This window comes from Scyliorhinus torazame, chromosome 11 (genome assembly GCF_047496885.1).
Source record: "Scyliorhinus torazame isolate Kashiwa2021f chromosome 11, sScyTor2.1, whole genome shotgun sequence".
NCBI classification, from domain to species: Eukaryota; Metazoa; Chordata; class Chondrichthyes; order Carcharhiniformes; family Scyliorhinidae; genus Scyliorhinus; species Scyliorhinus torazame.
This window is the reverse complement of record NC_092717.1, coordinates 102,973,939-102,998,556: the sequence shown is the minus strand read 5'-3', so window position 1 is coordinate 102,998,556 and position 24,618 is coordinate 102,973,939. Positions and strand designations below refer to the sequence as shown.

The 24,618-nt window shown below is 47.8% G+C and overlaps 1 protein-coding gene across 6 annotated transcripts in view; it reads left to right on the top strand.

Moving 5' to 3' along the window:
* LOC140385425 (ATP-binding cassette sub-family C member 9-like) overlaps nucleotides 1–23,908 on the top strand; it is a 333,755-nt gene extending 309,847 nt beyond the window's left edge. For all 6 annotated transcript variants that reach the window (XM_072467561.1, XM_072467564.1, XM_072467563.1 and 3 more), the window contains 2 exons: nucleotides 21,877–22,053; nucleotides 23,273–23,908. In XM_072467561.1, the coding sequence (XP_072323662.1) occupies nucleotides 21,877–22,053; nucleotides 23,273–23,452 (357 nt within the window). In that variant the 3' untranslated portion in view covers nucleotides 23,453–23,908. The remainder of the gene's footprint in view (nucleotides 1–21,876; nucleotides 22,054–23,272) is intronic.
* Nucleotides 23,909–24,618: the final 710 nt, after the last annotated feature.

Here is a 24,618-nt window from a genome sequence, read left to right as displayed (position 1 = left end):
CTTGACTTTATTAACCTTAAAATGTTTTGATTGTTCCCGGGAATCGCTCATTACTATGTAGATGGCTGCTACATTACTATGCAGATGGCTGCTACATTACTATGCAGATGGCTGCTTGTATCGATGCTGTCTGCAGAGTCTAATACACAGTAAACTTGCACCTGCTAGTTTTTGCCTAAGTTGGCTGAATTTCCCTTCAGCCTTTGCTGTCCTCCATTTTAAGTCGGGAAGTGGCCATCTCCGGTGGCTACAGTAGGGGACTTCAACACTGGCCTGCATGGTATAAAAGGTGATGGGGAGGATTGATGGGTGACCGTGGGGTGGTCGCACAGTTGCTTCACAGCTCCAGGGTCCCAGGTTTGATTCCCGGCTTGGATCACTATCTGTGCGGAGTCTGCACGTTCTCCCCGTGTCTGCGTGGGTTTCACCGGGTGCTCCGGTTTCCCACAAGTCCCGAAAGATGAGCTGTTAGGTAATTTGGACATTCTGAGTTCTCCCTCTGTACCCGAACAGGCGCTGGAATGTAACGACTAGGGACCTTTCACAGTAACTTCATTGCAGTGTTAATGTAAGCCTACTTGTGACAGTAAAGATTATTATTAAAAAAGGAGACGGGGAGGGATTGAGTCGGTGATAATTAAACTGTACCATGAATGTGACAACATCATGGCTGTAAGCAACTATGCAGTGCCTCATGGTGGTGACCCTGAGATGCTGCATGGGAGTTGGATCATCAACAGTGGGTGGAGATGCAGGCCAGCTCAACTGGAGGCCTAATGGGGAAACCCCAGCACGCTGTATTTACAATACTGGGACCTTGGGGCAGATAAGCCGGACAAGGGCAAAGACGCAGCGTGCATAGGAGGCATCTTGCACTTGGCACATACTCGGTGCCAAGAGGCAGCAGTGATAACCACTGCACCACTGTGCTGCCCCGTGTTGGGCAAAGATAACCAGAACTAGAAAGCTTGGCTGACATTTCTACAGTTTGTGAAATTTGGTACCTGAAATTATAGGAATCACAACAAGACCGCTGCATTTAGCATGGCAAAAATATTGTTTTTGGTATTTCTGCATTTTGCACGTACTCATTTGGGGTATTTTTGAATTCATTCAAGATTAGTGATGATGCAGGGCTTTGAAATCCTTAATGTTAATGGCTAGATTACAGCTGTCTGATTTTATTTTAATTTTTAACATCTGTACTGGACTTAGGTGGTGGCCTGTAGAAGGGAAGTCGCATGTTGGGTAGCTCCTGCTTGAGACCTGTTTTTAGGAGTTTTAAAGTCCGGTCCTAGGGGCAATTTGTGAGTGATTGGATGTAGGAAGATATAAGGAAGGCAAAGAATGTCAAAAGGTTTAAGGAAAACAGCCATGAAGAAGGGAGGGAGTGTTCACCGACGACTGAGCAGATCAGTCTGGGAACGAGCAAGATGGCGGAGGCTGGGCTGCTGGGTGGTGCCGCACTGCTTACGGCAGAGAAGATGACTGAGGTGATGTCCTTTGAGCTGGAGAAGCAGTTTGCGATGCATGTGGAGGTGTTGAGGAAGGAGATGGTGGTGGCTTTGAAGGAGTTGGTGGAGGAGGCAATTGTCCCGGTGAGAGTGGCTGTGGCGAAGACATCGGCAAAGGTGAGGGAGCACGGCGAGAAGATGAAGGGAGTGGAGGAGGCCATGTTGCAGCACAGCGATCAGCTCACCTCGAATGGGGATGGGTTGAGGAGGATGGTCGAGGCCAATAAGGGGCTTCGTGCAAAGCTGGAGAACCACTCGAGGTGGCAAAATTTGAGGATTGTGGGCCTGCCCAAGGGAGTGGAGGGCATGAGGCGGACGGAGTACTTTTCCAAGATGTTGGTGGAACTGATGGGGGAGAGAGAGGAGCCCATCTCAAAATGAACTGGACCGAGCCCATCGGTCGCTGAAGCCTAAGCCAAAGTTGAATGAACCGCCAAAGGCAGTGATCATCTGCTTCCACAGGTACCACATTAAGAAGAAGGTTTTGAACTGGCCAAAGCAGAAGCAGGAGGTGCAGTGGGCTGATGCTGGTGTTCGTAGCTACCAGGACTTGGCGGTGGAGCTGACAAAGAGGCGAGCGGCTTTCGGCCGAGTGAAGACAGCATTGTACAACAGCGGGATGTGGTGTGATGGATCCAGCAAAGCTGAGGGTGACCTACAACTCCAGAGACTTCTATTCTGAGACGGTGGAGGCGGCGGAGGCATTTGTGAAGGCAGAAGGCTTGGGACAGAAGTGAAGAATGGAACTGAACCTGGGTTCTGGACTGCGAAAGGAGAGTTGGGAGAGTGTATAAATGTAGTTTTTGGCCTATATTGTTATTTTATACTGCATGCTGTTATAGAGGTTAAGAGTTTTTTGATTGTTATTCTTCGTTGCGACAGTTTTATTTTGTTGAGATTATTTTCCTGGGACTAGGCGGGAGGGGAGGGAAAGCATTGGCTGGGGGCCCCCACGCTAGCTAACTTAAGTCGGCTAGTGAACAGAGATGAGTTGGGGAGAGGGACTGCGGACATTAGAGCCTGGCGAGCCGGTTTTGATGGGCCTAAGAGGTGTGAAAAGGAGGGGCGGAGGATCGATACTGGGTGAGGGTTTTCGAGGGGACATGCAGGAGGGATTCTGGGAGGCGGGAGGGGGTTTGATGTTAACAATGGATAGGGGCAGGTCAGACTCATGGGGCAGGGCCCGGAGTTATGATGATGGTAGACAGGAAGCGGGGGGGGGGGGGGGTCAAAGAATCCCAGTTATGATAGTTACATGGGACGTGAGGGGGTTGGGAGGCCCGATCAAGGGTGCTGGCGCATCTGAAAGGTTTGAAGGCCGATGTGGCGATGCTGCAGGAGACTCATTTGAGGGTGAAGGATCAGGTGAGGTTTAGAAAGGGCTGGGCTAGCTAGGTGTTTCATTCGGGATTTGACGGCAGGGCTCGAGGGGTAGCGGTCCTGGTTATCAAAAGAGTACGGTTCCAGGTGGAGAAAGTGGCTGCGGACCAGGGAGGTAGGAATGTGGTAGTGACGGGGGCATTGGAGGGGAAGCTGGTGGCGCCAGTAAGCGAGTGTCCCAACTGGGATGATGTAGGGTTTGTAATGGTGTGTGGGGCCATCCCCGACTTGGACTCACATGAATTGATAGTGGGTGGAGACTGGAACTTGGTGTAGGAGCCAAGATTGGACAAGTCACGGCCGCGCTCGCTTGTCCCGTCAGTGGGGCGAAGGCATTGGCTGGACTAATCGTGGAAATGGGAGGGGTGGACCCTTGGAGATTTCTGCACCCGGGGGTGTGGGAATATTCTTTTTTCGTTTGGTTCATAAGGTCTATTCGCGGACTGACTTTTTTGTGGTGGGGAAGACGCTATTAGCTGGGGTCAAGGGGTCGGAATATTCGGCAATTGCGATATCTGCTCATGCGCTGCATTGGGTGGATATGATGTTGGAGAAGGAAGCAGTGCAGAGGCAGGGTGGAGATTAGATGTGGGGTTGTTGGGGGATCGAGGGTCCTGTGATAAGATTGAGAAAGTAATTGAGGTGTACGTGGGGTTTAATTGTATGGGGGAGGTTTGGCAGGCGGTGGTTTGAGAAGCTTTAAAGGCGGTGGTGAGGGGGAGGTGATCTTGGTTAAGGCAAAAGTGGATAAGGAAGAGGGGGAGGAGCGATGAAGGGTAATAGATGAGATGTTGGAGGTAGACAGGAGGTATGCAGAAGAAGACGGATCCAGTGAAGTTGGAAAAGAGGAAGGAGTTGCAGGCGAGCTTTGACCAGCTGTCCACAAGGAAGGCGGTGCGTCAACTGAGGCGGGCAAGGGGGGCAGTTTACGAATGCGAAGAGAAGGCATGTTGGCAGGCCAGCTTCGGAGGGAGGCAGCGGCGAGGGAATTTGTCCAGGTGCGGGATAGGATAGGGAAGCTGGTGGTGGCTCCGGATCAGATTAATAGGGTATTTGAGGAGTTCTACGAAAGATTTGTGTAGGTCGGATCCACCGGGGGAGGATTGGGAGATGCAGGAATTCCTGGGAAGGATTGGGAGATGCAGGAATTCCTGGGAAGGATGGGGGATGCAGGAATTCCTGGATGGTTTGGAATACCCGAGGTTGGGGGAGGAGGACAGGGCCATATTGGAGGGAGCGATAGTGGAGCAGGAGATAAAAGAAGCGATTGGGAGGATGCAATCGGGGAAGTTAGCAGGGCCAGATGGGTTTCTGGTGGAGTACTACAAGAAATTTAAAGAAAAGATGGCGCCGCTGATGGTGGGGATGTTTGAAGAGGCGATAGGGAAGGGGGTGTGGCCACAAACTTTAGGGCAGGCATCGATCTCCCTGTTGCTCAAGAAGGATAAGGAGTCGACAGAATGTGGGTCGTATAGGCCCATATCACTTTTAAGTGTGGACGCAAAGGTGTTGGCGAAGTTACTGGCAGGTAGGCTGGAGGAGTGCCTCCCGAAGGCGATAGGGGAAAATCAGACGGGGTTTGTGAAGGGCAGGCAGCTCTTTTCGAACATTAGGAGGGTATTGAACGTGGTTGTGGCACCAGCGGAGGGGAGGGAGTCAGGTGGTAGTGGCGTTGGATGGCGAGAAGACGTTTGACCGAGTAGAGTGGGGGTATTTGATGGAGGTACTGGAGCGTTTTGGGATTTGGCCACGATTTGTAGATTGGGCAAGACTGCTGCATAGGGAGCCGAGGGCGAGTGTCCGCACGAATAACATGAATTCGGGATACTTTGCTCTGCACTGAGGGACCGGACACATGTCCCCCCTGTTGTTTGCGCTTGCGATTGAGCCTTTGGCCATCGCGTTGAGGAGTTTGGAGGTGTGGAGAAAGATAGTGTGTGTGTGGGGGGGGGGGGGGGTAGAGGCAGAGCATAGGGTCTTTTTGTATGCGGACGACTTTCTGTTGTATGTATCAGAACGGAGTGCGGCGATGGGTGGTATATTAGAGCTGCTTCGAGTGTTTGGTCTTTTTCAGGGTATAAGCTAAATTTAGATAAAAGTGAATATTTTGTAGTGTCTCGGCCAGGGGTGGGGGCAGGGTTGGGGGGCTACCATTTCGTGAGGCGGTGACTCACTTTAGATATATGGGGGTGCAGGTGGCACATGATTGCGGGGAGGCTGCGTAGGTACAATACTAGTTTGGTGGGGAAGGTGAAAGCGGATCTGTCAAGGTTGGATGGTCTCCCTCTGTCGCTTGCAGGGCGGGTACAGGCAATAAAAATGAACATATTGCCGCGATTCTTGTTTATTTTTCAGTGCCTGCTGACCTTCCTGCCAAAGGCATTTTTCAAGGAGATGGAAAAGATGATTACCTCATTTATATGGTGGGGGAAGATGGCCATGATTAGGAATGTGCTGTTGCAGAGAGGGAGGGGGGGTTGGCTCCTCTGAAATTACTATATTATTACTGGGCGGCGAATGTGGAGAAGGTGAGGAGCTGGGTGAGAGCGGGGGGCTCCCAGTGGGTTAGAATGGATGAGAGTCTGTGCAGCGGGTCGGGGCTGAGGGCGTTGGCAACAGCACCGCTCCCGATGGCCCCGGGGAAATACTTGGGGAGTCCGGTGGTAGTAGTGACGTTGAAAATCAGGAGGCAGTTGCGGCAGCACTTTAGAATGGGGGTGGGGTCAAGGGAAATGCCGATTCAGGGGAATCCCAGATTTGAGCCAGGGAAGTGCGATGGGAGTTTTCGGAGATGGGAGGAGGAGGGAGTTAGGGCACTAAAGGATTTGTTTTTGGGGGGCCGTTTTACTGTACTGGAGGAGCTGAAGGCAAAATATGGGCTGGGGCTGGGGGAGATGTTTAGGTATATGCAGGTCCGAGATTTCGCTAAGAAGGAGATACAGAGCTTTCCGGTGGCACCGGCCCCCACACACAGCTGGAGGATTGGAGAGGGGGGTGGTGTCGGCGATTTATGGGGCGTTTCTGGGAGAAGAGAAGGCATCGCTGGAGTGGATTAATACAAAGTGGGAGGAAGAGTTGGGGGAGGGCATGGAGAAGGGGCTGTGATGTGCTCCAGAGGGTGAATGCTTCAACTTTGTGTGGGAGGTTCGGGCTGATACAGCTGAAGGTAGTGTATAGGACGCACTCACAAAGACCAGGATTAGCCGACTCTTTGAGGGAGTAGAGGATGTTTGTGAACACTGTAGAGGGGTCCTATCCAAAGCTGGAGGGGTATTGGAGGGAGGTCTTTGGGGTAAACTCGAAGGTTGTGCATATGAAACTTGAATCGGGGCCCCTGCAAGCCATATTCGGGGTGTTGGATCGGCCGGGGTTGGAGGCGGGTCGGAGGCAGATGTCTTAGCCTCGTTAATCGCCCGAAGGCGGGTCCTGTTGGGATGGAGGTCAGCTTCTCCACCTGTGCCCTGGCGTGGTGGGGTGATCTGTTGGAGTTCTTAATACTTGGGAAATTGAAGTTTGAGTTGAGGGGACGGATGGAGGGGTTCTACAATTTATGGGCTTTGTTTATTATGCACATTCAAGAATTGGATGACATCGAACATTAGGGAGGGGGGGTTCGTTTGGACTGTGCATGTTGTTGGTGACTATGTTTGGGGTGGATTCTTGATTCTCTTCTTTGATGTTTGTATTTAAAATGTTAAGGGTTGTTTGGGGGTTGGTGGAAGGAAGGGATTGTTGGCCAGGGGATTGACATTGTATTTGTTACCGTTGTTTATTGGTGGGTGTAAATTTGGATGAAAATGTGAATAAGGAGAAGAATTTTTTTTTTAAATTTAACATCTGTAAGGATCAACCATTTTCAGGCTGTATTCAAATTTGAGTCTCTAATGGGGACAAAAATCCATAAATCATCCTTAGCCTCTCAATAATGCTCTTTAACATGGAATCCAAAATATTTCTTTAAACTACCAAACTATTTTTATAACTAAGCAGACAAAGTTCCTCCTTGACGAGCCCTGGAGGAAGTTCCACTCAAATCGATAATAGTAAACTTTGCATTTACAATGGACACAAATGTATAAAGAATGTCGTTTTTACTTTCAACACATCTGGTGTAGAGTGAGGGTTACATGTACAGACCAAGCAAGACCCTAGAGCACTTTTCTAATGAGTTGAAATGAAAAATTGTGATTTATATATATATATGCAAGTTATATTTCAGTATAGATTTCACACTGCTTCTAGCTAACTGTTAAGATTTGTAACCACAAAAATGTAAGTACAAGAAGCCAATCTGTCAGCGAATCTTTTAGCACTCAATCACTTGCAGGGTTGAAAAAGTAAGGGCGTGATTCACCGGAAAGATTTCTAATTGTGGTAGCAAGCGGGAATTCCTGAGAGTTTCCCGGAGTTCAGCCCAGCAAGGACGGCAACACTATTCAACGTTAATTGGTCCATTTAATGAGGCCTCATGGGCTTCTCGCCACAAATGAAGGCTTGCCAGCTGATTCGCCGGCATCGCGCTCGCCAACCCCCTGTTAACAAGGTCGGGCGAAGCTGATGCAAGTCATCCAGGAGGGCTTTGCTACGCAGAAACGGGACTGCTTGGACCCGATAAAAGCATCGATTGAGCGGCTGGAGCTCAGGTTGGACGCCCAGGATTGGGCGATCCAGAAGGTGGAGGAGGTGCTGGCTGAGCAAGAGCAGCATCAAACCGCGGTGGAGCTGGAGGTGGGGATGCTGAGTGACCAGCAAAAGAACTTCTGGAGAAGGTAGAGGACCTAGAGAATAGGTCCCGCCGGCAGAACCTAAGAATTGTCGGGCTCCCGGATGGGTCCGAAGGAACGGACGTTGGGGCACACGATGCAGGCATGTTTCAGAAGCTGCTGGGAGAAGGAGCATTCTCCCGGCCCTTGAAGGTGGATAGGGCTCACAGAGCACCTGCGAAGAAGTTGCGAATGGGAGATCCCCCGAGGGCTATGGTGGTGAGATTCCACAGGTTCTCGGATAAGGAGCGTATTCTACAGTGGGCCAAGCAGACACGGAGCTGTAAATGGGACAATAGCATCCTGCGGGTTTACCAAGACCTGAGCGTGGAGGTGGCCAGGAGGAGAGCAGGCTTCAATCAAATCAGGGCAATCCTTTTCAAGAAAAAGGTGAAGTTTGGACTGTTATACCCAGGCCGTCTCTGGGTCACGCATGAGGATCAGCACTTTTACTTTGAGTCGCCTGAGGACACGTTGGACTTTGCAAGAAAGAAAGGGCTGACGAAGGACTGAGAACTTTTGAACTTGGCTGCAACGTTCGTGTTTCTGTCTTCTCTGTTTTTGTAAAAAGTTTCTCATTTTGCTTGGAACCAGCAGTAGAGCTGGGTGAGTTTAGGTTTTCATTTGCACTGTTGGGGGATGGAGGTGTGCTTGTTTTGATCTCGGTGTTTTTCGGTTGGGCAATTGTGTGGGGATTGTTTGATGTTGGAGTTTGTTTGCATGAGCGGGGTGGGAAGGGAACAATAAGTGGGAGACTATCGGGTGCCAGGGATGGGGGCTACCAAGCTAGCTGGGTGAGCTAGCCCTTGTAAGCGCAGTGGGGGGGTGTGCATATGTTTGGTTTAGGAAGGGGATTGGGTTACAGGGTGTTGTTGCTAGGGAGGGAGAGGGGGTGAATGTTCTGCTGGCGAGGGAGGGACTTGGGCTGAGGGACAGAGAGGAGGCCGGGGGCGGGGGCTGCCTGGGGATGGACTGGTAGAGGCGCGGATCACGGGCTGGTGGCGGGCCTGAAAAAGGGGATGACTGATCGGCGGGTGGGGGGGGGGGGTAAATGAGCCCCCCAACTAGGCTGATCACCTGGAATGTTCGAGGGATAAATGGGCCGGTCAAAAGGGCACGTGTGTTCGCGCACCTTAGGGGATTGAAGGCGAACGTGGTGATGTTGCAGGAGACGCACCTTAAGGTAACGGACCAGGTTAGACTGAGGAAAGGCTGGGTCAGCCAGGTGTTTCATTCGGGACTTGATCAAAGACTAGAGGGGTCACGATCCTGATCAATAAGCGGGTGGTGTTTGAGGCGGGTAGAATAATCTCGGACGTGGGAGGTCGGTATATTATGGTCAGTGGGAAACTGGAGGGGGTGCAGGTGGTGTTAGTGAATGTATATGTGCCAAATTGGGATGATGTGGAGTTTATAAAGAGGATGCTGGGGAAGATACCAGACCTGGACTCTCACAGGTTGGTCATGGGAGGGGACTTCAATACAGTTATTGTCCCGGGCTTAGACCAGTCAAGCACAAAAACGGGCAGGGTGCCGGCAATGGCAAAGGAACTAAGAGGGTTCATGGAGCTGATGGGGTGTGGGGGGGGGGGGGGGGGGCGGGATCCATGGAGGTTTGGACAGCCGAGGGCCACGGAGTTCTCCTTCTACTCACACGTGCATAAAGTGTACTCCCGGATTGATTGATTTATTTTGAGCAGGGTCTTTCTGGCTGGGGTAGTGGACATGGAGTATTTGACGATCACAATCTCAGACCATGCACCACACTGGGTTGACCCGCAGGTTAGTAAAGACAATAATCAGCACCCGCGCTGGAGGTTTGATGTGGGACTTTTGGCGGATGAAGGGGTGTGCGAGCGGCTGAGGAAATGCGTTCAGAACTACCTGCAGGTCAATGACACGGGGGAAACTTCGGCAGCGGTGGTGTGGGAAGCACTGAATGTGGTGGTAAGGGGGGAGCTGATCCCGATCTGGGCTCATAGGGAGAAGGTTGACAGGGCAGAGATGGACAGACTGGTAAAGGAGATATTACAGATCGATAGGAGGTATGCGGAGACCCCAGAGGCAGGGCTCCTGAGGGAAAGGCGGAGGCTGCAGGCGGAGTTTAGCTTGCTGACCACAGGGAGGGCATTGGGGTAGCTGAGAAAGGTGAGGGGGGTGATTTATGAACAGGGGGAGAAGGCCAGCAGAATGCTTGCAATAGCAGCTTAGGAAGCGGGAGACAGCTAGGGAGATTGGGAAAGTAAAGGACGGAGATGGGAACCTGGTTGGTGATTTTGTAGGAGTGAATAAGGCGTTTAGAGATTTTTACAGCAGATTGTACAGGTTGGAACCCCCTACGGGGCCGGAGGGGATGAGGCGCTTCTTGGAGGGGCTGAATTTCCCAACGGTGGACAGAGAGCGGATAGAAGGGCTGGGGGCCTCGATCGGGCTGGAAGAGATAGTGGAGAGCTTGAAGGCCATGCAGGCGGGTAAGGCCCAGGTCCGGATGGGTACCCAGTGGAGTTCTATAAAACGTTCTGGGGGATACTGGGGCCGGTGTTGTTGAGGATGTTCAATGAGGCAAGGGAAAGAGAGGTGCTGCCCCCGACGATGTCACAGGCAATGATTTCGCTGATTCTTAAGCGGGACAAGAACCCGGAGCTGTGTGGGTCCTACAGGCCGATTTCCCTGCTGAATGTGGATGCCAAGTTGCTGGCCAAAATCTTGTCCTCCAGGATTGAGGACTGTGTTCCGGACGGGGTTTGTTAAGGGGAGGCAGTTGGTGGCCAATGTAAGAATGCTGTTAAATGTGATCATGATTCCCCCGGAAGGTAGGGAGGTTGGGGTAGTGATCACAATGGATGCAGAAAAGGCTTTTGATCGGGTACATAAGAACTAGGAACAGGAGTAGGCCATCTGGCCCCTCGAGCCTGCTCCGCCATTTAATGAGATCATGGCTGATCTTTGTGGACTCAGCTCCACTCTCCGGCCCGTACACCATATCCCCGAATCCCTTTATTCTTTAGAAAGGTATCTATCTTTTTCTTAAAAACGTTTAAAGAAGGAGCCTCAACTGCTTCACTGGGCAAGGAATTCCAGAGATTCACAACCCTTTGGGTGAAGAAGTTCCTCCTACACTCCGTCCTAAATCTACTTCCCCTTATTTTGAGGCTATGCCCCCTAGCTCTGCTTTCCCCGACCAGTGGAAACAACTGTCCCACATCTATCCATCTATTCCCGTCATTATTTTATATGTTTCAATAAGATCTCCCCGCATCCTTCTAAACTCCAATGAGTGTACAGTCCCAGTCTACTCAACCTCTCGTCATAATCTAATCCCCTCAACCTAGTGAATCTCCTCTGCACTCCCTCCAGTGCCAATATGTCCTTTCTCAGGTAAGGAGACCAAAACTGAACACAATACTCCAGATGTGGCCTCACCAACACCCTATACAATTGCAGCATAACCTCCCTAGTCTTGAACTCCATCCTTCTAGCAACGAAAGACAAAACTCGATTAGCCTTCTTAATCACCTGTTGCACCTGCACACCAACTTTTTGCGACTCGTGCACCAGCACACCCAGGTCCCTCTGCACAGCAGCATGTTTTAACATCTTACCGTTTAAATAATAATCCATTCTGCTGTTATTCCTCCCAAAATGGATAGCCTCACACTTGGCAACATTGAATTCCATCTGCCAGACCCTAGCCCATTCACCTAACCTATCCAAATCCTTCTGCAGACTTCCGGTATCCTCTGCACTTTTTGCTTTACCACTCATCTTAGTGTCGTCTGCAAACTTTGACACATTGCACTTGGCCCCCAACTCCAAATCGTCTATGTAAATTGTGAACAACTGCAGGCCCAACACTGATCCTTGAGGGACCCCACTAGTTACAGGTTGCCAACCAGAGAAACACCCATTTATCCCCACTCTCTGCTTTCTGTTAGTTAACCAATCCTTTACCCATGCTATCACTTTACCCTCAATGCCATGCATCTTTAGTTTATGCAGCAACCTTTTGTGTGGCACCTTGTCAAAACTTTCTGGAAATCCAGACATACCACATCCATTGGCTCCCCGTTATCTACTGCACTGGTAACGTCCTCAAAAAATTCTACCAAATTAGTCAGACACGACCTACCCTTTGTGAACCCATGCTGCGTCTGCCCAATGGGACAATTTCCCTCCAGGTGCCCCGCTATTTCCTCCTTAATGATAGATTCCAGCATTTTCCCTACAACCGAAGTTAAGCTTACCGGCCTATAATTACCCGCTTTCTGCCGACCTCATTTTTAAACAGTGGTGTCACGTTTGGGTAGAATGGGATTTCTGTGGGAGGTACTGGGACGGTTAGGATTTGGCCGGGGATTTATTGACTGGATCATGTTACTGTATCAGGTTCCGGTGGCAAGTGTGCGGACGAACAGGGCAACTTCGGACTACTTTAGACTGCACCGGCGGACGAGACACGAATGCCCCCTCTCCCCACTGCTGTTTCCGCAGGCTATAGAGCCGTTGGCAGGGGGGGAGGGAGCACAGGGTTTTGCTCTATGAAGATGATCTGCTTTTGTACGTTTCGGACCCATTAGAGATATGGAGGAAATCATGAAGATTTTCGGGGAATTCGGCCGGTTTACGGGGTATAAGCTAAACATGGATAAGAGTGAGAAGTTTGTGGTTCAGGCAAGGGGACAGGAGGGGCGACTGGGGGAGCTGCCGTTTAGGTCAATAGGGGATAGTTTTAGGTACCTGGGCATTCAAGTGGCGCGGGAATGGGACCGGCTGCATAAATTGAATCTGGCCCGTCTAGTGGACCAAATGAAGGACGATTTCCAGAGATGGGACACGCTCCCGTTGGGAGCTGGCCGGGAAGGTACAAACGGTGAAAATGACGGTGCTCCCGAGGTTCCTATTTGTATTTCAGTGTCTCCCCATTTTTATTCCGCGGTCCCTTTTTAAGCGGATCAACAGGGTGATCACTGGCTTCGTCTGGGCAGGCAAGACCCCGCGGGTAAGGAAGGGAATGCTCGAGCGGAGCCGGGGAGAGGGTGGGCTGGCGCTGCCAAATTTTAGCAATTATTACTGGGCAGCTAACATAGCCATGATCAGGCAGTGGGTGGGGGGGGGGGTCGATGTGGGTGCGTATGGAGGCGGCTTCTTGTAAGGGCACCAGTCTGGGGGCGTTGGTAACTGCGCCTCTGCCACTCCTGCTGGCGCGATACTCCACCAGCCTGTGGTGGTGGCGGCCCCGAGAGTTTGGGGCCAGTGGAGGCGGCATGTGGGAGCATAGGTCTGGGCCCCAATTTGTGATAATCACCGGTTTGCCCCGGGGAGTATGGATGGGGGTTCAGGGTATGGCAGAGAGGGGGTTTGAGAGGATGGGAGATGTGTTCATAGAGGGGAACTTTCCGAGTATGAGGGCGCTGGAGGAAAAGTTTGGGCTGGCGAGGGGAAACAAATTCAGATACTTGCAGGTGCGGGACTTCCTTCTAAACAGGTGGCAACCTTCCCGCTCCTACCGCTGAGGGGGATTCAGGACAGGGTAATTTCCAGATTGTGGGTAGGGGAGGGGAGCGTCTCGGACATCTATAAGGAGCTTATGGGTCGGAGGAGACGCAGACCAAGGAGCTGAAGCGTAAGTGGGAGGAGGACCTGGGAGGTGAGATAGAGGATGGTTTATGGGCAGACGCGTTGAGTAGAGTCAACGCATCTGCAACATGTGCCAAGCTCAGCCTGATACAATTTAAGGTTGTGCACCGGCTCACATGACAGTGGCCTGGATGAGCAGATTCTTTGGGGTGGAGTAGGGGGGTAATAAGGGTGGGACCTGTCCGAAAGGTAAACGGTTTTTGCACTATGTTTACGGTTTCATGTATCTTGTTTATTTTGTTGTTGTTTCTATACCAAAAATACCTCAATAAAATGTTTATTTTTTTAAAAAACAAGGTTGGGCGAGCAGCACTTGCTCAGCCAATCCCAGCCAGCTGGCAACAATGGTGCCCAGGTGACCGGCCATAGGATTCGGGGATGTGGATCTGGGGAAGCTCCTAGACGCAGTGGATGCCAGGAGAGATGTCCTGTTTCCCTGAGGATTCCAAAAGGTCAGCCATAGGGCTGCCAGTGCTGCCTGGGATGGGGTGGCAGCGGCTGTGAGTGCTGGGATGTGACCAGGAGGACTGACCCCCAGTGCCGGAAAAATATCAATGACCTACACCGGGCAGCGCGAGTGAGTAGATACCAATGTCCGGGATCCTTCCATCCCACGTGAGCATATACCTCCCAACCATCCCCCTCTCCCTTCATTCCCCCAACCCTCCCTTCACACCTCAACACCTTCGAGGAGCGTACCCTGGAGGTGACTGGGGTGACCACAGACAGAGCAGTCAATAACGCGGAGGCTGGCGGATGCCGTAGAGGTGAGGAACAACCAGGCCCAACCAAAGGACCTGTCAAATGTGAGCTGTTAGTATCTTTCTGACCGACCCATCCCTCCCACTGACCACATGTCCATTTTCCCGCAGGTCTTCCGGCCGATGGCGCCGATCCATCCCGGGTGGAATCCTCTCCAGTCTCCCAGGAGACTACCTCGGAGGAGAGCTCCTAAGGTGCCACTATAAGAGTCGCAGCATAGCTGTCATCCCCACCCTCCACCAGCACAGATACGCGCACATTGGTGAGAAATGTTAGTGGCCAGGCTTCTGTGGCACAATCTGGTGAGCACCACACTGCTGTTGATGCACATATGGTGGAGGCAGGAATCCCCAAGCGAGACAGCAGTCGGAGGCCTGCTGGATCCCAGGACCCAGCTGGGTCCCAGCCTAATGCTGAGCCTGTGGAAGAGGTCATCCAGGAGCTGATGGAGATGTTGGGGTGCGGCCGGGACATTCAAAGTGAGATGTAAGTGGCACTCCAGCAGGTCCATTCTGCTTGGAGGAGTCCCAGAGGCTACAGGCGCTGGAGATGGTGCTGGCAATGAGTGGCACCAAGGCCAGCACTGCTCGGGTGGCAACCGCAGTGGAGAGCCTGGTGCACGACATCGGCACCATTAGTGAAGGTTATCGCATAGTCGGTGACGACCATGGCTGAGGGTCGCGGCAGAATGTCCAACTCGCTGGGGGATGTCACCCAGTACCAGGCTGACCTTGTTGAGGTTCTGTGGGACATGTCCCACACGCAAACGGGCATGGTCGAGACACTGTCGAGCTTCTCTCATTTGCAGGTGGGCATTGCCGAGGCACTACAGAGCATGGCCCAATCACTGAGGAGCATCGCCGAGGGCATTGACACGATTGTGCAGACTATAGGGAACCGCCAGGGCTGGCAGAGCCAGATGATGCAGTGGCAGCGGGGGTTCGAACCAGCTGCCCCTCCTCAAGAACCTCAAGATCCTATGGACACCGAGCGGGAGGAGGGGGTGCTGGGTGGCTACGGGACAGGGCTGTGCATGTGCCACCGACAAATGAACTGGGGCCGTCCGGCCCAAAAGGACGCCCATCAGAGGTATCGAAGACCAGAGGGCGAGGTAAGCAGCTGGCTGCTTTCCCCTCTGATGTGCATCCTGGGGACACGCCTAGACGTAGAGGTAGAGCTAGAAGGATCAAGTACATCGAGGATCACTGAGGGCACCGGGATAGGTAGGGGGTGAGGAGCGGGGGGGAGGATTGGGGTCGGCACCATCGGGAGGGTGGAGAATTGTTACACACAATAAACACCACTGTGCACAACCAGTATGATGCCTCTGCCACTTTCTTCCGCAATGTGACCAACCTCTGAACCCTTGGCCCATCTCTCCAGGCATCTCCCCATCCTCGTGGCACTCACCCACCCTCCATCCGTCCGTGGACATGTCCCCGGAGCTGTGTCCCATCCCCTGGGTGTTCGGAAGTTGGCTGCTGTGTGTGTGCTGTTGCCTCCCGCCGTGTTCACGCACAGTGTCCAGGCATCAAGTGTGATTGGGATGCGAGGCAATGATCCCACATGCTACGTAGCCCGTCCACCCACGGGAATACACTTGGGTTGGGCGAAGTGCTCCCTTAATCACGATTTACAATTCTCTATTAGCAATAGCTTTCAACCGCACGGCCAGAGGCCTCGACAGTCGTGGGGGTTATGGGTGGTTGATGGGGCAGAAGGGCAGGGTCAAGAGTTGCTCCCGGAATGGGTACACAACCCAGGGGTTGGCATGGTGGTGCCGTGAGCGGTTGCCCCCCCGTTTTCCGCCTCACCCGCTATTCACCGGCTTCGTTTCACTCGAGCGAGAGTGCAACGAGGCTGGAGAATCGCACCCAAAATCTTATAAAAAGAAAGACTTGTAATGACAATGCTTTGTTCACAACCACAGGACATCTCAAAGCCCTTTTCAACCATTTTAAAAGTGTTGTCATTCTTGTAATGTGGGGAAAGCCAATTTGTGTACAGCAATATGATAATGACCAGATAATGCGTTTTGTTATGTGGATTGAGAGACAAAATATTGTCCAGGACACAGGAATAACTCCCTTGCTGCTCTTTGAAGTAGTACAATGGGATCTTTTAAGTCTATCTGAGAGGGCAGATGTGACCTCGGTTTAACATCTCATCTGAAAGCAGGCACTTTCAATAGTGCAACATTCCTTCAGTACTGCACTGGAGTGCCAGCCTTGATTTGGAATGACTCAAACACACACCATCTGGCTAGGGGAGAGCATACTACCAATTAGTCACGGATGACACTTTAAATTTACGTATAAGAATAAGAGGTAGCAAATTTAAAACCGAGGAGAAACTACTTCTCCCAAAGGGTTGTGAATCTGTGGAATTTGCTGCCTCAGAGTGCGGTGGATGCAGGGACAGTGAGTAAATTTAAGGAGGCGTTAGACAGATTTTTAATTAGTAATGGTTTGAAGGGTTATGGAGAACGGCAGTGGCGTTGAGGCCATGATGTGATCTGCCATGATCACATTGAGGGTGTTTAGGCTCAGGAAGCTAAATTGCCTACTCCTGCTCCTAGGTCATGTGTTCTAGGGAGGAGATGCTCTGGTTGATTTTGCAATCCAGCTCTTGGTCTGTAGCATTGTAGGTAACAGATGAGGAACATATCAGTCATGGTAGAATGGCGGAGCAGACTCGATGGATCGAATGGCCTAATTCTGCTCCTATATCTTATGAACTTATGATTGTATGAACTTATAATGTTGTATAAAATTGATTTGATTTTAGTATAAGAGCATAAGGAAAAGGAACAGATGTCAGACATGTCCCCTCAAGCCTGCTCCATCGTTCAGTAAGATCATGGCTGACATTCTACCTCAACTTCACGTCCCTGCTCTGTCTCCACATCCCTCGATTCCCTTAGTGTAGAAAAATCCAGCGATCTCTACCTTGAATATAGCCGACAAATGATCATCAGTGGTCCACTGTGGAATGTAAAAATTCACAACTCTTGAGTTTGAATTGCTTGCTGTACCTGCATATTGTTTTTCCATGTTGCATGTACAAGGACACCCAAATCCCTCTGAATGCCAATTGATAAATAAGTTAGGAAAAATAGAGCAATACTACATGTTTGTTGCAAATTTAAAGTTTCACCTGCAGCTTCTGTTACCATGATATTTCTGAGTATGCTGTATTTTAATAACAAAATGTTTCCTCTGACCTCTCTCCTGCATCTCAATGCTTCCACAGATGTGATGTTTGATATTTACGCTCGTAATTGGCAAAGATTTAGTTTGTGTTTTTTATGTTTGTAATCACCAAATTGTTTAGTGCAATATATTTAGAGGGACTTTCACAGGCTGATTATCTTGCAGTATTCCTAGTTTGAGATAATTCCCTGGATATTTGGCCTTTACTTTTGACATGTCGCTCCATGTGGTTGATGCTATGTTGTCAACGCACAAATTTGTGGAACACTCTGCACAAGGAGCCTCTCTGCAATATTAAAGTGTAATATTCGTGTTAATCTTTATAAAGTTTACAAATCATTTATAATAAAAGCATATGTCCTTATACCAGATCACTTAGGAGGTAGCTCTACATATATTGAACAGCTAGTGCTGAAAAGGGAGCTGAAGCCGCAACCATGAGAACTGAGCAGAAAACCAGTGTGACCAGGAGAACAGGTACCACCTCATTTAAAAGAAAGTAGGTGGGCAAGATTGGAAAAGGAAGATGCAAAGTCATGAGAATTGTTAGAACTCAGCAAAAAGCTGGTGAGATAGAACTATGAGAGGTGGTAGAGGTGAGCAGGACGCTTGAGAAATGTTTAGTGTGGTCGTGAGAGATGGTAAATGTATAAAATTAAACAAAGAATTATGGTTGAGTTTGAATAAAGTTGAGAAGAAAGTTAAGAGGAGATTAACCTCTACCTTGTAGGTATTCTCAACTTATGGTGTTCGAAAAGCTTCTTGTACAGATAAATGCCAAGCAGATCAGGCTCTCACTGTCATCTGCAGACAGCTTTGCTTTGGTAACTTTACATAGGCAGACAGTTTGTGCATTTAGATGTTTCTTTTCCCAAAGACATTTAACACAATATTCTGGCTTGAACTGCCAGTGTAATGTTTCCTCATGCTGTCTGAAACTCACCCTCACCAGAATCAACAAGGTGAAAGCACAGCAGAAATGATAAATTAACAGGACAAGCTGGGAAGCCTTAAAAACTAAAACAGGACAGCTATATCCTTGACTAGGTGAAAGGTTTTGCTCACAGGACTTGTCTAAGAGAGTGCTTTCACTGTTTTAGAGGCGATTGAAAATATTTTGGACTTCCCCAGTGTCTGCCTTCACTGCAGAATGGGAGCAGTTTATGCAGCTCTATTTTGACGTCTGATGAGGAACAAGAGAAAACAGCAGGATCAACACGAGCAACAGCTTTCTCTTCAGCCACTTGCTGCCCCACAAAGCATTCAGATGGATACCGAGCTCCAGCTCAAAAGAGACAGTACTGAAAACACAGGATCTGCTTTCTTAACATGACTGAGCAACAGTGCCTCAGGAGGCTCAGATTTCCACGGCAGGTAATTGCTGACATCTGCACCCTCCAGGAACAAAACCTCCTTCCATGTGAACCAGACAGACACATGTTCTCAATGCCTGCCAAGGTAATCACGGGCTAAATTTATTTGTACCCAGCAGCATCCAGGGATATGCTGGTGAGAACTGCAAAGTTTCATCATCATCTGCTTCTTCCTGGTGTCATGTGAGAGTACCTTTAAGAAATGGATATTTACTACTGCAGTGATGTCAGAGAGTGGGTGGAGCTGGGCTGTCTGTCCGCTTTTTACTTTTGTTTTTGAGCAAGCTGCAGGGTGTCTTTTAGTTTCATTTTCAGAGCTGGATAGCTGCTGTCACAGCCAGAAGGTGTATGAATCTCTCTCTGTAATCTAAAGACTGTAAAGCGATTCTGGTGATTTAAAACTAATGACAGTAGTGACTTTAACCTGATGTGCTTCTGGTAAAAGATGTTTTAAGTCGTATGGATGTCAAAAGGAAAGCTTAAAGGATTACTTAGTGTTGTAGTCTTTGGGGGTTGTATTTGAGTTAATGGTTGCTCAGATCTTCACTATGTTTTAAAAAGGTTAACTTGAGTTCATAGAAAACCATGGTTTTGCTTTAAAACATACTTTTCCATTTCCGCTGTACCACACCTGTAGAGTGGGCCGTGTGCTCCCCATACCACAATCTATTAAAAGTTGTGGGTCAGGTGAACTCCATGATACACTTTGGGGTTCTCTGATCCCTGGCCCATAACACTGGTATCTGATGCCATGTTTGCCATGTCCTTCAATTATGTCCACCTTGCTACTGATGAGGTCAGCCACAATGAAAGGGCTCTTGGATTTATTATAGTGGCTGGATTCCCACAGGTATAGAAAGTCATAGACTGCATACATGCATACAAGACACCCACAGATCAACCAGCAGCCTTTGTCAATTGAAATGGAATCCACTCTGTCAATGGAAAAACAAAATGGAAATCAGAAAATACTGAAGCACTCAGTTGGTCTGGCACGTCTCTGGAGAGAGGAACAGAAATAATGTTTCAGATCTGTGACCTTGAATCAGAGCTCCACTTCATCAATGTTCAGCTGGCACCTGAGCACCAGAAGGATTTCCTGCATTTCTGTACAAAATACCCTGGTAGCTGCCATGATATGTTATTCTGCAGCAGTCACAATTCCCACAGATCTATGTCTCCAGAGTTAGCGGGTGGCTTCTTGGAGACGATGGGTATCCTCTGAGGATGTAGCTGCTGATATCGGCAAGGAGCTTTACCACTGACACAGAGAAAAGATATATCCAGAGCCACATGAGCACAAGAGTGGACATAGTGCAAGCCATTGGGGTGCGGGAGATGTGATTTAAGTGCCCAGTTAGATCTGGGGCACCGCACAGTATATACTAGCAAGTGTGTCCAGAATGCTAGCAGTCTACTGTGCTTTCCGGAGCACAGCACTTCAGAAAGGACTGGAGCTGTAGGAGGAGGTAAGTGCTACTATTTTACCCCTGGAGGAGGATGATGGGAACCCTGATGTGTCCAGGATTCCTGAAGCCACTCACATATCTGACAGAGAAGCCTGCATCAGACTTATTTGATTTGATTTACTGTCACGTGTTCTGAGGTACCGTGAAAAGTATTGTCCTCCGTACAGTCCAGACAGATCATTCAATACATGAAAAAACATGGGACATGCATAAATACACAATGTAAGTACATAGACACAGGCACCGGGTGAAGCATACAGTGTAGCACTATCAATAGAGGAGATGTGTGAAGAGATCAGCTCAATGCATAAGAGGGTCCACATAGGCACAGTTCAGATAACCTGCACCCCCTTCACATCTGCCCAACCAACACAAATCATTGCCAAATGAAGTAAACCTCTCTCACACCCTTTGCTCATGTTGTACTGTGACCATTCTTCTCAAGGCTGATAGCTATTTGACAGATAAGAAGCGACAATAGAGATTGACAATAGAAACACCCAAGTGAATACCCTATAATAAAAAGATTGCTTAATGAGAAATGGTAGCATAGCAACAATCGTATCTACATGAACAGTATGTTCAGGATATTGGTGCAATATTATTAATTACAAGGGATACATTTAGCTTCTGTTATGTCCACCACATCGCAAGTAACTGGTAAAGTAGTCTTTACAATGAAATCAGTGGAATTTCTGATTGTCCATTGTGTGGTTGTGACATACGCAGCAAAAGGTTATAAGATGGGCTGCAAAGCTGCCTCACTTGCATCATTCCCTCAGTTATATCTTGAATAAAAAGACATAATAGACTGTTGTGCTCCGATACCTAAATGTTTAAGCAATGCTTTAAGATTGATTGATTGATATTTATTGTCACATGTACCGAAGTACAATGAAAAGTATTTTTCTGCGGCCAGGGGACGTACACAGTACGTACATAGTAGACAAGAGAATAATCAACAGAGTACATTGACAGTGGTACATCAACAATTAGTAATTGGTTTTAGTGCGGAACAAGGCCAAAGAAGAGCAGCATAGGGCGTTGTGAATAGTGTTCTTACAGGGAACAGATCAGTGCAAAGGAGAATTGTTGAGGAGTCTTGTAGCTGTGGGGAAGAAGCTGTTCCTATGTCTGGATGTGCGGGTCTTCAGACTTCTGTTTCTTCTGCCTGATGGAAGGGTCTGGAAGAGGACAACGCCTGGGTGTGAGGGGTCTCTGATAATGCTGTCTGCCTTTCTGAGGCAGCAGGAGGTTAAGTGGATTGGCTGTGATAAATTGCCCTTAGTGTCCAAAATTGCCCATTAGTGTTGGGTGGGGCTACTGGGTTATGGGGATAGGGTGGAGGTGTTGACCTTGGGTAGGGTGCTCTTTCCAAGAGCCGCTGCAGACTCGATGGGCCGAATGGCCTCCTGCACTGTAAATTCTATGAGGTGTATACAGCATCAATGGGAGGATGGCAAGCTTGTGTGATGTGTTGGGCTGAGTTCACCACACTGTTGTTTCTTGCGATCTTGGGCCGAGCAGTTGCCATACCAAGCTGTGATGCAGCCGGATAGGATGCTCTCTATGGCATCTTTAAAAAAATCTTTAAGATTTTTGAACAGTCTAAAAATAGTAAATTAAATTTCTACACACAACAAACTTATCAGCAACTAAATATTGTTACGGCAATAGTCATTTTAAAGTGACTCACAGTTGTTTGGATTTCAAAACACATCTTGAGTTTTCAGTTTCCAGTTTCATGAAATGCTTTATTTTATTAGGTCAGTGAGCTCCCAGAGCGTCTGAACACCCTTATGACAGAAGGGAGTGAAAACTTCAGCCTGGGCCAGAAACAGCTTTTCTGCATCGCTAGAGCCCTTATCAAGAAATCAAAAATTACTATTATGGATGAGGCCACAGCATCTGTTGATATGGAAACTGATGCTGCTTTCCAAACTGTAAGACATTTTTTTTGCTGTGTTCACATAATCTAATTTGGACTTTTTTAACTGGGTAAATTTATAAAGCTAAGTTATGTACATCTGCATTTTAATTGTGAGCATATTTTATTGCAAAGTTGTGATCGACTTCCAGTTCATAGTGTGTGGGTTTTTGTTGACAATTGCTGCACACATATAGTTTAATGCAAATTAAGTTTGCAGTAATTTTTATGTCCCCGACATATATTGTTGCTTTTGTTTCTGTCCATCATTTACCCAATAATGCAGGATTTGTGCAGAAATGAATTTCATAATGCATTGTAACATGTAGTTGGTGCAGAGGGCCTGTGCAGAAAATGTGGTGACTCTCAGTAACCATTAGTTTCTTTTTGGATCAAAAGCCTGTATTATAAGTAAAGAGTCTGAACGATGCTGACGTTAAGCACCTATTTGGAATGGCACTTCAGGAAAGGGCTGGCAAACATTATAGGATTTTCTTCAGTGTAATCTTTTCCCACTAATGGCAGAGCCCATTGTTCATGTGTGATGTCTTTACCTAGTCTTTAAGGCCAAGTTGTCAATGATCTCTGTTTTCACAAAAAAGTTGTTGGGGCCATTTACTTACTGCTGCTCAATTTTCAGACCCTAGTTGTGCACCCATGGTATTGTTTTTTAAAATAAATTTAGAGTACCCAATTATTTTTTCCAATCAAGGGGCAATTTAGCGTGGCCAATCCACATCTTCCACATCTTTTGAGTTGTGGGGGTGCAAACCCACGCAGACACGGAGCGAACGTACAAAGTCAACACGGACAATGACCCATGGCCAGGATTCGAACCCGGGTCCTCAGCGCTGTAGGCAGCAATGCTAACTACTGTGCCACTATGCTGCCCGCCGATGGCATTGTTCATTAAGTACCAGGAATGCTTTTCAAATATTCAAGTTTACTGACTTTGCATTCTGTAAGGTCAGCTCATTTGAATACAAGCATGTGTTTCCAGTGGCACTGCACTGAGTTGCCATTATACACTATTGTATTAATAAAGCCTAACATTTTACCACAATAATTGCTGTCACAGTAAATTATCGTGCATTGTTTAACAATCACAAGTTTCAGAGTTCTTTTATTATTAATGTAGAAGCAAATTATTACATTGCTTATGTTACATTGCTAACAATAGGAAAACTTGGCACTTGAAACAGAACTAACCTTTTATACAATTATGGTTTCTTTAGGTTATCCGCACAGCATTCACAAACAGTACAGTGCTTATTATTGCTCATCGTATAAGTACTATTATGGATTGTGAGAGAGTTCTAGTTATGGAAAAAGGGCAGATTGTAGAAGATGGAGATCCACAAATCCTGCAACAAAGTAATGGTTTATTTTCTAAACTTGTCAAGGCAACCAAATGATGGATAGGTATCAAAAACAATTGCTGATATGTTGCATGCATCTTTTTAAGTGCTATACATGGGAAATACCAGCAAGAGGAATCCTTGCCAAAAGAAACATTTTCATGAAGTAGAAAACAATACATTAAGATGTTTAAGACTCGTTATTATTCATTGAATCCAAAGTAATTTGAGAGAATTTGATTTTGATACTTTTTGTGAAAGTGATATATTACATTTTCCTCTATATGGTATGGTCCGTTAACGGTTTTCTGGGATATTTTTTATTTTAAAACATTGTAAATTGTCTTTATAAAAAGACAGAACTGTATGTGACTGAATTTATTTACACACTTGTTTTTTGTGGCTATACCTAAAATCAACATTGTAATAGTTAGCCGTCGTCCAACCCATATTATGTATGTCACTCAACAGTTGGTAAACGTTTAATTTAATAAAAACGGAGTCAATGGATAATGTTTCTTTTAATATTATGGGTGAATAACAGAAAAATTTGGAGCTAGATTTATTTTTTCTACCCAGGATAATAAGAGTGGTTTTATAAAAAAACATGCACTAATTAGAAAAAAACCACAATTTAAAGTAGATTCCAATTGTTTTCATAAACTACCAATTGTCTGCATTGTTGGGCATCAACACAAAATTTGACAGAAGATCAAGAACATGCATTAAAAATCCTGCCATTTCACTAGCTCTGTTAAACTCTGAATGATCCAGGTTTTCCAGTGGTAATGATGATGAAACTGTCAACATTCACCATAATCGCTCAGTTTCAAAGGAGCGATTATGGTGAATGTTGACAGTTTCATCACCATTACCACTGGAAAACCTGGATTAGAAACTGATAGTAACCTTCAAAGTTTGGGTGGAATTCCAGAAGTTGCTGTCAGTGCTTTTACTTTTCCCATAAGGTGCACTGTTGAAATCCCCGTAGACTTCAGGTCAAGTAGAAATTACTGAACTGAAGAGGCTCACTCCTTTTATGAGATTAGTTCTGCTGTAAAAATATTCTAAAAATTTTTTTTTTATTGTTTTTATTGTTGAATGAGGTGTAAATGGGTTTTTAAGTTCAGAATTACTTATGAACAACCTCATTGGCCCTGAAAAACTAATGCTATACTTGTGCAATGTCCGATGTCTCCAATTATTTAAAAAGATCACTTTTT